At 32.1% G+C, this 15312-nt stretch overlaps 1 protein-coding gene across 1 annotated transcript; it reads right to left on the bottom strand.

Annotated features, from left to right (window-relative positions):
* Window positions 1–7845: 7845 nt before the first annotated feature.
* Window positions 7846–11530, bottom strand: rps23 (ribosomal protein S23). Its single transcript, NM_001110121.1, is given in 4 exon segments — window positions 7846–8038; window positions 8555–8675; window positions 10063–10222; window positions 11497–11530. Coding segments are annotated over 4 exon segments (432 nt in total). The 5' UTR covers window positions 11501–11530; the 3' UTR covers window positions 7846–7891.
* Window positions 11531–15312: the final 3782 nt, after the last annotated feature.

Raw genomic sequence — 15312 nt, 5'->3', positions numbered from 1 at the left:
AGGATCAGTTCCAATATGTCCTGCAATATTGTGTACAGTTGTGCACAGCTCTACCCGAAGTGTATGTTTGTTGTATAAGGGTGTTTAATCTTTTGCACAACGCTGTCAATAAATTAGTATTGCAAAGAGCAAATGCAGTAAACATGTGAAACATACATATTCAGTGTCTTGTACTCAGACATCTCACTATATGCAGTGATGTCTAACTTTACTGTAGTTTTCAAATGGCTGTTCAAATAGTATATACTGCTGTCTCGAGCATTTTCAGGAAGCATTCTCACCAAAATCAGACTTTTTTTACATTGGAAAACATTTTAGAGTAAACAGTTATAATGAAAACATGATGAAGCCATTTGACTATCCTGTTCATAAACAATGATGTCAGGACTTTTCATCTTGATGACACTGACACTTTCATTGACCCATACTTGCTATTGAGGAATGAGCTCTCCATTTTGAGCAAGTGACGCGCTTTTGCAGGTTATCAGCTAGGTTTTGCAGTTTGTACTAATTGTTTTGAGAAATGCATAAACTGTTTTGAAAATGTAAATAATGTTGTGAGAAATGCACCAAAGCCACTGAGGAAAAACTGTCCTTTATTTTGGGGTTAAATAAGATAAAATAACCTGAAGTCTTCCCTTACCTTATATTTAAAACAGTTTGCTAATATCACACTATTTCTCAAAATTTAAATGAGATCTCAAATTTAGCATTTTTCACGAAAGGTTGTGGAATAATATATTTATAAAACATACAAGAGAACAAAAAAAACGTATAAATGAATGAATTAAGTATTTATTATGAGGTAATTATTTATATTTAGAGCACAATTAAAACATTTACAAATCAATTAGATATTGACATAAATGAATGGATCATGGATGGATAGAAAGGTAGGTGGATGGATGGATGGATGGATAGATATATGGGTGGGTGGATAGGTATATGTATATATATATATAATATACACACACGGATGGATAAATAAATAGATGGATATGTAGGTGGATGGATATATATATATTTGGATGGATAGATATATGGATGGATATGGATATATATATACATATGGATGGATAAATATATAGATGTATGGATGGATAGATAGATCAATGTATTTATAGGTGGATGGATGGATGGATAGAGATATATATGTGTGTGTGTGTGTGTGTGTGTGTGTGTGTGTGTGTATGGATGGATGGATAGATATATAGTTGGATATGTAGGTGGATGGAGATATATATTTATTTATGGATGGATGGATATGGATATATATACATATGGATGGATATATATATATATATATATATATATATATATATATATATATATATATATATATATATATATATATATATATATATATATATATATATATGGATAGATATATAGATGGACATATAGGTAGATGGATGATAGATAGATTTATTTTTTTAATTTAAATCAAACTAACTATTGTGTAAACCATTAAGTCGGCATAGTAATCACCATTTGACCTTTTGTCTAAAGGTTATCATTTAAAATAAATAAATGAGTGAATGAATGAATACATAAATACATTTTAAAAATAATTTTAAAAAATAAACAAATAAAAAGAATAAACAAACTCAACATTTGTGTCAGCAACATCATTTAACAAAAAAAAAAATCGGTCAAAAACACTTCTTGGAGTGAAAATGAACAATATATTAAAGCACTTTTCACAAAACAACAGCCTACTAAATGATAGAAATCTATCACAGGATCATGAGAACAGAAACACACTAATAAAATAATAAAAGCATCAGTCAAACACACACAGCAATACACTGGAAAACTGCTTTAACACACAAATATTCCAGATTTGGGCTTAAGAAGGATGTAATTGTGCAGAGACATGATGATGATGAAGTGATAAACTGCTCCAGGTTGACATTATCCATGACAGGCTCAACTCTGTTCACACAAATCATATTTCTTCACTTCACATCTCACCTTCTGTCCTATAATCTGCTCCCGTTCAGATCTTTTATAGCACTTTTTGCCTCTAATCTCCTTCAGAAACGTCTCGGCTCCATCCTGCATCAGATCTGCAGAAAGAAGCAGATTCGAGAGCTTTATTTTGGTCAATAAGATTACATGCAGATTATCCGAGAATAATATTTCTAATTATAAGCAATAAGAAGTACTGCATCATTTCCCTGCAGATTTAAATGACATTGACTGCATTAATGATTGTGGAAAGGCTGTAATGTGAGCTGTGCATCATTTGAGCTGAATTATTCCAGCAGGCTGTATTTAAAAGCGCTCCGAGATCAATAAACCTGCATTTATTCAGATAATCAATGACTGACCCTACTGAAGCCTCTGTTATGTGGAGCACAAATCTGGGGCAGTAAGCTTGCTTCGGGCACTTCTTTTTTTAATGCAAGTTTTGCAAAATAAAAAATATAAATGAAAAGTTCTGATGCCGTTTAGTGCCGTCTGAAATTTCCATTAAATATCAAGGTCAAGGTAAAATTTATTGTCTCCCGTAGGAGAAATTTGTTTTAGAAAAAAGGTTCTGCTGTACATAGACACCAACAAGACAACATGTAACATACATACACATTAAAATCTAATCCTAAAATACCTCCTTATATAAATACGATTCCATAAAATTTTATAAAAATAAAGTAGCATGTGCCCCACTGCCCTCTGCTGTGCAAACCAATCCTGTTATCTTAGTCTTTGACCGTCCTTCCTTACTTGCTCGTTGATCAACTTAATTGAAAAAGGAACAAAAGAATGTTTATATCTATTATGCTTGCACAACTGGACCCTATATCTTCTGCCAGAATTCATCAGCTCACATTCCACAGACAGCACATGTGAAGAATCAGATAAAATCTTGTTGGATTGTGCACAACTCAAAAGATGTCTTTTAGTGAACCAAGTGTCTTAATTCCCATGATTTTTCCTGCCACTACATACACACATATATATATATATATATATATATATATATATATATATATATATATATATATATATATTTATATATATATATATATATATATATATATATATATATATATATATATATATATATATATTTATATATATATTTATATATATATATATATATATATATATATATATATTTATATATATATATATATATATTTATATATATATATATATATATATATATATATATATATATATATTTATATATATATATATATATATATATATATATATATATTTATATATATATATATATATATATTTATATATATATATTTATATATATTTATATATATATATATATATATATATTTATATATATATATATATATATTTATATATATATATATATATATGTATATATATATATATATATATATGTATATATATATATATATATATTTATATATATATATATATATATATATTTATATATATATATATATTTATATATATATATATATATATATTTATATATATATATATATATATATATTTATATATATATATATATATATATATATATATATATATATATATATTTATATATATATATATATTTATATATATATATATATATATATATATATATATATATATATTTATATATATATATATATATATTTATATATATATATATATATATTTATATATATATATATATATATTTATATATATATATATATATATTTATATATATATATATATATATATTTATATATATATATATATATATATATTTATATATATATATATATATATATATATATATATATATATATATATATATATATATATATATATATATATATTAATATTTAAAAATACAGACATTAAAGTATCAAAATAAATACTTACCGGCCACTTTACTAGATACACATTCCAAGTACTGAGTTGGACCCCTTTTGCTTTCAGAACTGCCACAATCCTTTGTGGCATAGATTCAACAAGCTACTGGAAATATTCCTCAGAGATTTTGCTCCATATTGACATGATAGCATCACACAGTTGCTGCAGATTTGTCGGCTGCACATCCATGATGCCAATCTCCCGTTCCACCACATCCCAAAGGTGCTATATTGGATTGAGCTCTGGTGACTGTGGAGGCCATTTGAGTACAGTGAACTCATTGTCATGTTCAAGAAACCAGTCTGAGATAATTCACGCTGACACAAATATATTAATTTAGTTTTATTTGATTTGCTAAAATTAAAGAAATGAAAATAAACATTTATTATATACGAAAAACTTAAGCAGAACATATTAAAAGATTATCTTAATTTCAAATATGACAAGACAAACACTCTAATTTTGATTTAGTTGAACTAATAGTTAACTAAACTAAATGATGCACTAAACAATCAACTGTATCTAATAAGAAAAAATAAAATACATATTCACCACAGCGGAATGAACCGCCAACTTATCCAGCATATGTTTTACACAGTGGATGCCCTTCCAGTCCTAACCCAGTACTGGAAAACACCCATACACTCACATTCACACACATTCTCATACACTACGGCAAATTTAGTTCACCATTTTCCCTATAGCGCATGTGTTTGGACTGTGGGGGAAACAGGAGCATGTGGAGGAAACCCACACCAACACGGGGAGAACATGCAAACTCCACACAGAAATGCCAACTGACCCAGCCGAGACTCAAACCAGTGACCTTGCAGTGAGTCAACAGTGTTAACCACTGAGCCACCATGGCGCACTGAAAACAAAATATTAAAATTTATTAAAAATAACTAACAAAAACTATGAAGGAGAGTCTCTGGTGGTAGAACAGCACTGGTCTATATAATACAGTGGTTTAGACATGCAGTGAGTCAGATAATGAGTGTTATTTATTGGTGTGTTTCAGATGAAGGGCATCCGAGCGCACCGTTCCCGTTTCACAGCCATGTGCATTTACATGAGTAATATAGCAGAAACAATGACAGCTGCTTCTGAAATCAGACCAAACACGGCTCAGATGGAGAAAAGCAGAGCCTAATATAATAATAACCTAAGCACCAGACACATCCGGCCACAGCAGTAAAAGATGATCACACGAGGCTAAGTGAACACAGTTTCACCAAAGGCTGTGCCAACTAAGGAGTTGAAAAACAAAGAGTGTAATCCAATTCATGTGAAATTTTAACATTAAAAACATCTCATTGGTATAATTTAAAAAGCTGTAAAATTGAGATTGCAGATTACATAAACAATGGATAAAATCAAAGCGCTTACATAACACATAAATACACACAAATTTTTTTTTTAAATGATTAAATCATATAATGCAGCAGAACATTTGTATTATTATTTAAATTCAGCTTATTAATAATGAAGTAATATATTTTTTCTATTTTAATAATTTTTAATTATTATTTAATAATAAATACATGAAAATGTGCACTTTTATTCATTAAAATGTATGCAATTTTGAGAGAAAATTTGTATATATTTTTTAAATAATACTAAAAGATTATTTTAATTTCAGATATTTGACAAGGCAAATATTCTAATTTTGATGTAGTTTAACTAAATGATGTACTGAAAAATCAACTGAAATTATTATTATAATACATAATGCAGTAGAAAATTTGTATTTATTTTTTATTTAAATACAGTTAATTAATAATATTTTTTCTATTTTAACACATTCTGAATAATAATTTAATTATTCAATAACAATTAAATGAAATGTGCACTTTTCCATAATTGATGCAATTTCAAGCCGATTTCTGTCTATTAAATTCTGAGATTATTTTAATAATTTATTAATAATTACATGAAAATGTGAACTTGTTTCATTAAAATTGATGCAATTTTAGCCTATTTCTATCTTTTTATCAATTCATTTTTTTTTAATAATACTTAAAAATTATTTTTTTTAGAATGATTACATGAAAATGTGCATTTGTTTCATCAAAATATATGCAATTTCAAGCTATTTCTAGAACTTTTTTTTTTTTACATTCATTACTCTAAAATTGCAATTTACAGTAAGGATTGTGAAAATTGCAAGAAATAAAAGAAAGTTCTAAAAAAGAAAACAGGATGGGAAAATTGCAAATTTAATTATTTTAAAATGTTCCAGTAAATCCACTGTAGAAAAAAAGTTTCTTTATTTAATAGCAAATATGTAATATTTAATTTATTTTAATGTGCAAAAATCGAATCTGTTTTTACTCGATCAGTGAATGACTGATACACGAGCATCAATCTGTGCAGCCCAAACAGACCAGCTTTACATGCAATATTTCTAGTATTCACAACAAACAAAAAACATCAGGTGTTTTATCCGCATCATTTCCCCCAAAACTTTTTAAAAGTTTCTGCATGATCAATCCACACCTGTCTGCTTGAAAAACCAGACCAGACGCATTACATGAACCACTGCATATTCTGATAAAAAGAGCAAATGCAATGAGTCCTAAATGGTTCACCTGTTATGAAGCTCGGGCATTAAAGAGGGATTTCGGGACCCGAATGGATGCACAAGAGAAACAGGTCATCATCATCATCATCATGCAGTCTGACACACACAAAGGTTTCTCCTCAGAGAGTCTAGCAGCTATTTTTAGCATCTCGAGAGGCTTTTACTCCTGCAAACTACACAACCTAGCACCTGTGACAGATTTGTGAATCAAAACATGACTTTTGGAGCGCTTCTTTTCTGCAATAATAAAACAGACTATATCATCAGCGCTGTTTATGACAAAAAAACAGTGATGATCACAGCAGGTCTCATTTATTAACAATTATTTAAATGCACATTTGAAACTTTCCACCTAATTCACAAAATGTGTGCTGTTGGTGTATTTTAAGTATTATGAGGAAGCATCCTCGTGCACACCATTTGCATAATACACGCCCACACTAGCTCCATATAAGGGCTTCATGCAGAGCGGCAGTTTTCCACATGAAATAAGTCAAATTATGTATTATTAAGAGACAATTATGTCAACGAAGCAAGAGAATAAGTTAAAAATACATTTAATTTCCTACCTTAAACTCATCCTTTCCAAATTCAAAACTTGTACACAAATTTAGAGATGTTCATTCAATGCCCATAACACACACACTAACACCTCACATAACTACACAGTAGTCAACATGAAGTGAATCAAAACCAACGTCTTTTTGGATATACCTTAAATGTTGACTACTGCATATTTAACCTCGTGTTTGTTGTATACTTGTGAACTAGAATAAGTAAATAAAACAAGAACTTTAATCGTAATGAAGGTTTAGAGGTTGTCGAACATTTTAAAATCTGAAAACTCGAATGTAAAACACGCAGCATTTTTGTAGACTTTAGAAAAGACTCTCTGCTCCATAACAGGAGCAGAGAGATGTGCTTTATGCTAGCTTAGCCTCGACTCTAACACTCTCTGCAGAGTTGATTGTGCATCTGCAGGCGCAAAGATCGCACTGTCAAAACTCGAGCAGGAGAGCGTGAGAAAGTGCACATGAACACTGCACAAAACATGAAGCAACGTAATGTGCAAAACTAATTTAAACCAGGCAAGCTAACATACGTAACAGTGAAATTATGGCGACCTCAATCCGAAAATGACCAGTTCGCGGATTAAAGCTAGAACCGGGGGGTTGCCTCTATGAACGGGTGTCCCTGAACACATGTCAGCCACAACATGAAACAAAAAATAATAATAAAAATAAAAACTGCAGCTGCGTTTGCGTTATTGTTTTTACGCGTTAAATATTTTAAATTAATCACGTGCGTTAACACCCTTATTTTGATAGCCCTATAATATATGTAGTGCATATATTTATATATAAAGTGCTCTGCAGTGACATCTTGACATCAAAACTCTTTCAAAGACACAGAGAGACAGTTTGTGGAACTGAAAAAAATTCCTTTTATTGTGAGTTTAACAAGAAGAGTTTATGACCTAGGTCTCTCCTTCTTGCCTTTGTAGAGAGCCAGAAGAGAAACGTTGGCCACCTTCACCACCTTGAAACGAACACCGGGAATATCACCCACGGCGTGGCCCTTACGACCGAATCCTGCCACCAGAACCTCATCGTTTTCCTGACACAGAAAGAGAAATGTGTTTGATTATCTCTTTAGACCACACTATTAGACTTGGTTCCAAAACAAACCACCAATCAGTCCTGTTACAGGAGACGCATTTAATATCTGTGAGATTTCAGAAATGTTTATAATAAGGTCTGTCCACACAAATGTGAGTGCAATTTGTTCATCTAAAGTCATATTCTGCTTACTACAAGAAATATAAAATACTAAATAGTCAAGTAAGATCAAGTCCTTTAATTTTCCTAAATATTGAAGCTTATATATTATATATAGTACTTTCTGCAATAACTGCCCTTACAAAAAATACTGTTACCATAAAATAAGCTTTGAAATAAATAGCCCAGCCCTAGCTGTGCAGATATCAAAAAGGGGCGGGGATAGTAGTGTTGTGGGCGTGCCTGTTTTGGTGCTTTCAAATAAACATTGTTTGGCAAAATTTGCTTGTGCACCTTTATATACAGTCTCAAACATAAATATTCATAACTTTGTACATGATTAACTGTGACGCACCTCAATGAAGTTCAAGCAGCCGTCGTTGGGCACGAAAGCTGTGATCTTCTTGCCGTTCTTGATCAGCTGGACTCTCACACACTTCCTGATGGCAGAGTTGGGCTGCTTGGCTTCAACACCACTGTCATGACAAAAGGCAAGTTAAATGGAGAGCTCACAAAAATGAAGACAGTCATTAATTATTCGCCCTTAGGTTGATCCAAACCCATAAGACAAATTCTGACTTTAGACCATAAACCCAGTCTGAAGTTGCAAGGGTTTCTATTATGGCAAAAGTCAGCATCAAGTCACTAGTAATTCGTAAAGATTGTTCCACGCATATATTTTGTACATTTTCTCCTGTAAATACATCAAAACACAGTAATGTGCCAAGCCTTTCACTGTACATTTTATGCAATTTCTCCATTTATTATCTTTTTTTTTACTCTCAGGTTTAAGATCTTTACATTTTGGCCAAACACTGTCCTAACAAAGAACAAATCAGAAGAGAGCATATTTATTTAGTATTAAAGTGATGAGTAAATTGACACTTGATGTGCACAAACATGGCACTGAGCAAAGAAAGCGCGTTCCTAAGAAAGCCACAGTGTCATCAGTTATATAAAAACTGTTGTTTTTCAACAAACCCTGAACAGAGCACTGCAAAATGTGTTTGAATGAGCCCACTTAGGCGCTACTGGTGAACTGGCATGCCATAAATTCGATGCAAATTTAAATTCTTCACTTCCTGATTGAGATGGTAAAACTGTCTCACACTTGACAACAAGCACTGCATTAAACCCCATTTGTGTCACACCATGTCTTTAAAATATAAACGTTTATTTTACCACAGCATTTTCAATAGTTTCAGCTCTTGCTTTTTTCTCTTGATAGCGCTCTTTTTATGCATGAAACAAATAAATGAAGGCTTTAAGTCTAATTAAATTACTATTTTGGCTTACTTACATTATCGATGGGGTTAAAAACCTTAAAGAAATTATAAAAAATGGGGCTCGGTGGAAATCAATCAGGGATGCGATCGGAATGTACAATACAAACAGTGCCCATTTACATTGTAAAAAAATATGGCAAATACAAGCAAGTACAGATTTGACTTCCTAACATACAATGTTTAGAAAAGTAACAAATAGGCACCTCAAGCACTGATATTTACTTCTGGTAAACGTTTTGTTCGTAGTTAATCAGACCTTGCTTCCCTCTACAAAAACACATGATTACACTGGAGTTGTGTAAAACTTTCACTGTTTACAGTGACAGGACCTGTCATCCTGCCTTTTTGGCTTGTTGTTACTGATTGCACTTTAACTCTAAGGGTGAGATGCCAAGAAGATTCGATCCCAAAAGGGAAACTTTTAAGTAGTGGATGGAAAAATCTATTTAAATAGTAAATTGGATTTTTTTTTTTGTAAAGGAGAAAAAAAACTATAGTTGCCAGCACAAACTATCCTTTTAATATAATACATAAATTTACTTGTATATTTGTGAGGTTAATCAATATGAGCTCTTACACTTTCTCAAGCACAATGCCCTTGGCGTGAGAAGCTCCACCGAAGGGGTTGGCCTTTAGAGCTGTACCCAAATGGGCCTTCTTGTACTGTTTATCATGCCATTTCTGCTCACGGCGGTGGTTCCGCAGTTTTCTAGCAGTACGCAGTCCACGACACTTGCCTAAAAAATAGAGGAAAGACAAAACGCATTAGAAAATTCAGTGTTTTTAACAACAGCTTTCATATAAATATCATCTTTTAGCTTAAATAATTGCTTAGTTTGAATTTACAAATGTTTAAGCTTTAAGTGTGTAAGTTCGAACAAAATTTGTCAATTCTTTTATATAAATAAATCTAATATTAAACATAAAAAATGATCAAACGAAAATAATAACAATGAAATTTAAAGGCATTAGTATATTAATAAATACTGATAATTATTAATATAAGCAAATACACCAAAACACAAAATAAAGTGGGAGCAGAATTAACTATTAATCCCATTATAAAATAATCTGGTTCATATTAGAAGTCTAGAAGCTTTTGCTAAATATTTAACTTATTAAAACTAAAAAAACGTAACATATTTAGATTTATTCATTTAAAGTGAATTAAGACAATTCATCATGTCATACGTTTAAGCAAATCTACTACTGTTGGGTAAATAACCTGATGGCAACTTAAAATCTAAATTAAAAAAATATCAGTTGAACATTAAATTATAAACAATGATATATTTATTTATTAATATATAAAATATATATAGGAATACATTTATAGGCATATCAAGTAATACATATCAATGATTAATTAGCAAATGGACTGAAAAGCGATTATAAGCAAATAGACAAAATTAAAATACACAATGTTAAAAATTAAAAAGTGATAAATAACAAATAGTTTAGGTTAAAGTGTTATAAATCCCATCTGGTTCAAGTATACAAGAGATTGTTGAATATGAACTCTTAATGCAATAAAAACGCAACTTGTTTATATCAAATTAATAATTTAAGATAAAAATAAACACCATGCAACTCGTCTTGTAATACGATTGGCTAAATATCCAATATTACTAACGTTATATGGTGACGGTAACATAACCTGGCAAGTTAGTAAAACGTCAATATTTACCGACAAAACATATCTAAATCAACACATTTAATAAGATGTCGCGAATATAACCATGAAAATCGCTATATATTAGCAGACACAACTCTAAATGCAGGTTTATATCGTGTAAGTTCCGTGTATCTCGGCGTTTGACTGAATCTCATGGCGGCGGCTCCACGATGCCTCTGACAAAAACATAAAATAGCTACAAATAAGCATCATAGCGACTTCCAATGAGTCCTAAATGATAGATTAAACGCTTAATAACCTGTAAACTCTCACATTTGTGTGCTAAAATCAAATATTACAGCATTTTATGAAGTTTTATTGTCGCCTCACACGTACCCATGATCGCGTGCTCTGAGTGCGGGCAGGAAAGAACGATCACGTGACGCTCTGCGCAAATGACTGCTCGAAGGACCCCGCGGCTGACCAAAATGAGCGCCTGTTCAGAAACAAAATCAAGCTCATTTTGATTGAATGTCTCAGGGATTAAAAGGATTTGAGTTTCAGTCTTTTTCGTGAATTTCAACGACAGAACTGCTACTTTAATAAATATATTTAATAATCTGGCTTATTTAGCTGTCGTCCAAATCAAAACTATTTCATTAGACAGCACTTTAGCTGACTGGCATGGAGCATATTCATTCACTCATTTTCCTTAAGTCCCTTTATTCATAAGGGGTCGCCACAGTGGAATGAACCACCAACTTATCCAGCATATGTTTAACACAGCAGATGCCCTTCCAGCTGCAACCCATCACTGAGAAACACCCAAAGGCCCTCATTCACACACAAACATACAGACAATTCAGCTTACCCAATTCACATGCATGTTTTTGGACTGTGGGGGAGCACCCAGAGGAAACCCACGCCAACACGGGAAGAACATGCAAACTCCAAACAGAAATGCCAACTGACCCAATCAGGGCTCGAACCAGCGACCTTCTTGCTTATGCTTATTTTTGCTTATGAATAAAAACCAATTGCATGCAGTGTAAAACATTAAGCATTAGTAACTGGTTAATTAGCCCTGTTTAAGATTTTAAGACACTGAACTATCAGAAATGGACAAAACTAAAAATGATACCTGTTTACAATCTTTTTCATCAACTCTGTTAAAATAGATGGTTAAAAATACCCTAATATACGACCCAACTAAAGGTTATTATAGCACCTTTCCAACTGTGGGTTATTTTAACTCAGTGCATTGGGTTTTATAAATTTAACCCAATGCATTGGGTTATTTTGATTAGATGTATTTTTCCATTCTGGTTTTACTATTACTGTGACTAGTAGTACTACTATTAATTATAATTATGACTGTGTAAATACATAACATACAGCTTACAAACATATTGAAAATGCTATTTCCATTACATTTTAGTTCCATACACTTTTGTTAAAATAAATTAATCCCAAATGAAGAAGCAGAACAAAGTACAGACTGTTATAAACTGTGCAAGCAGAAAATCCTCTGTTGATGGAGACGAATATGGAGCTCTGTGTGCTGTAGAGGCTGCAGCAGCCGGCTTCACTCAGTGTCCACAATCTACAATACATTTTAACCACTCATCTACAGCTGTGAAAAGAGTACTGAAAAAGCATACTTAAGTAAAAGTACCATTACTTGCCTAAAAATGTAGTGTGAGTAGGGCAAAAGTTGGAAATATTACTCAAAATATGAGTTAAAAGTAGCCCTTTTTAAGTACTCATGAGTAGTGAATATTGAGTATTATGCTGTTAAAAGTTGATGCATTTACATGTAATTTGTGGATGTGTGTAAACGTAACATTCTGTTGTGCATTTAGATATTGCCCAGGTAGCACACAATGTCATAAGACGTTAATATTAGGTTGATTTAGGTTGTGATGTCAGGTGACAAAAATCCGATGTGGAGTCAGCATCTTAAACCAACATCATATTGACGTCAAATCCTGACATTTATTCATCAGTTATGGCAACCAAAATTCAACATCTGATAGACATCATAGTGGTAACGTCGACACAACGTCAAGCTGTGACATCATTAGACATTGATATTTGGTTGGTTTTAGGTTGGATGTTGGACATTGACATCGGCTGACGTTGAGTTCTGATGTAAACCCGATTTTCATTTCCAAACAAAATGCAGCATCTCCACGACGTTAGGGTACAAATTCAATCTGACGGCATGTTGACGTCTTGTGTCCGCTGGGTGTTTAAGGCCATTTCGGTCATAATACTGTAAATATCCATCATCTTCTCATCAGTGACAAGCATTTTAACCAGGGGTGCCCATACTCTGTCCTGGAGGGCTGGTGTTCTGCAAAGTTTAGTTCCAATCCCAATTAGACGCACATGGACTAGCTAGTCAATCTCAAACTAGGCTTTCTAGAAACATCCGCGCAGGTGTGTTGAGGCAAGTTGGAGCTAAAATCTGCAGGACATCGGCCCTCCAGGACTGTGTTTGGGCATCCTTGATCTAAACAGTCTCTGGGTCAATGCGTGCAAATATTTTGAACATCTTCTTGGACACTTTTAATGCTTCCAAACAGTTTGCTGCAATGTAAAGCACCCATGTCTTGAGGTAGTTCATTATGAAGCAATTTACCTTCTATGTGTGATTTGATTGGACAGGAATTACAGGACTGATTTTTCTAATCCCCATAGACAAGAAATAATAAAGGAGTGACTGCAGGTTGAAGGAAAGTAGTGGAGTAAAAATACCGATACTGCACTATAAATGTACTCAAGAGAAAGTAAAAGTTCACATTTTTAAAACTACTTAGTAAATTACAATTTCTGAGAAAAAACCACTCAATTACAGTAATTTGAGTATTTGTAATTAGTTACTTTACACCACTGCTCATCTATCTAATAAAAGATGGTCTTGGACGATGAAATGGATGTTTAAAAAAACACGACACAGAGAGAAAATTTGCTTAAAAAAACATTATTCTTGCATTATAGCTTGAATAAACATTATAAAGCAGAACAGCATTGCACACGCATAATGGAACTGTTTTGTGTCAGTTAAATCAATTGACTGTTGAATTTCAGAGTTTTTAACCCAACTGGTTGAGTTATTAAATAAATAAACAATAAAGGTTAAAAATAACCCAACAAAGCACCAAATATGTTTAACTCAACCATTGGGTTAAATCAATCAATCAATCAATCAATCAATCAATCAATCTATCTATCTATCTATCTATCTATCTATCTATCTATCTATCTATCTATCTATCTATCTATCTATCTATCTATCTATCTATCTATCTATCTATCTATCTATCTATCTATCTATCTATCTATCTATCTATCTATCTATCTATCTATCTATCTATCTATCTATCTATCTATCTATCTATCTATCTATCTATCTATCTATCTATCTATCTATCTATCTATCTATCTATCTATCTATCTATCTATCTACTTGTCTATCTATCTATCTATCTATCTATCTATCTATCTATCTATCTGTCTATCTATCTGTCTGTCTGTCTGTCTGTCTGTCTGTCTGTCTGTCTGTCTGTCTGTCTGTCTGTCTGTCTGTCTATCTATCTATCTATCTATCTATCTATCTACTTGTCTGTCTATCTATCTACTTGTCTGTCTATCTATCTATCTATCTATCTATCTATCTATCTATCTATCTATCTATCTATCTATCTATCTATCTATCTATCTATCTATCTATCTATCTATCTACTTGTCTGTCTATCTATCTACTTGTCTGTCTATCTATCTATCTATCTATCTATCTATCTATCTATCTATCTATCTATCTATCTATCTATCTATCTATCTATCTATCTATCTATCTATCTATCTATCTATCTATCTATCTGTCTGTCTGTCTGTCTGTCTGTCTGTCTGTCTGTCTGTCTGTCTGTCCGTCCGTCCGTCCGTCCGTCCGTCCGTCCGTCCATCCACCTACCTACCTGTCTGTCAGTTTACATTTTTATTATGTTTTTCTCTGTAAACAATGTGCAGTGTGGTTTAAAACATACAATATAATGTACAGTACAGTTCGACCTTTCCGTTGATCAATAGAATTGTCCTATTTTCATTAAATATCTTCCTAATATCCGGCTAATTAGTTAAGTTTAAAAGATCAGTGGTTCACAGACCTGTGTCAGCGGCACAACCTCCTCGAATGGGCGTGGCCGCGTT

This window comes from Danio rerio, chromosome 11 (assembly GCF_052040795.2).
Source record: "Danio rerio strain M-AB ecotype USA chromosome 11, GRCz13ab, whole genome shotgun sequence".
Taxonomy (NCBI): domain Eukaryota; kingdom Metazoa; phylum Chordata; class Actinopteri; order Cypriniformes; family Danionidae; genus Danio; species Danio rerio.
This window is presented reverse-complemented; position numbering and strand designations above follow the sequence as displayed.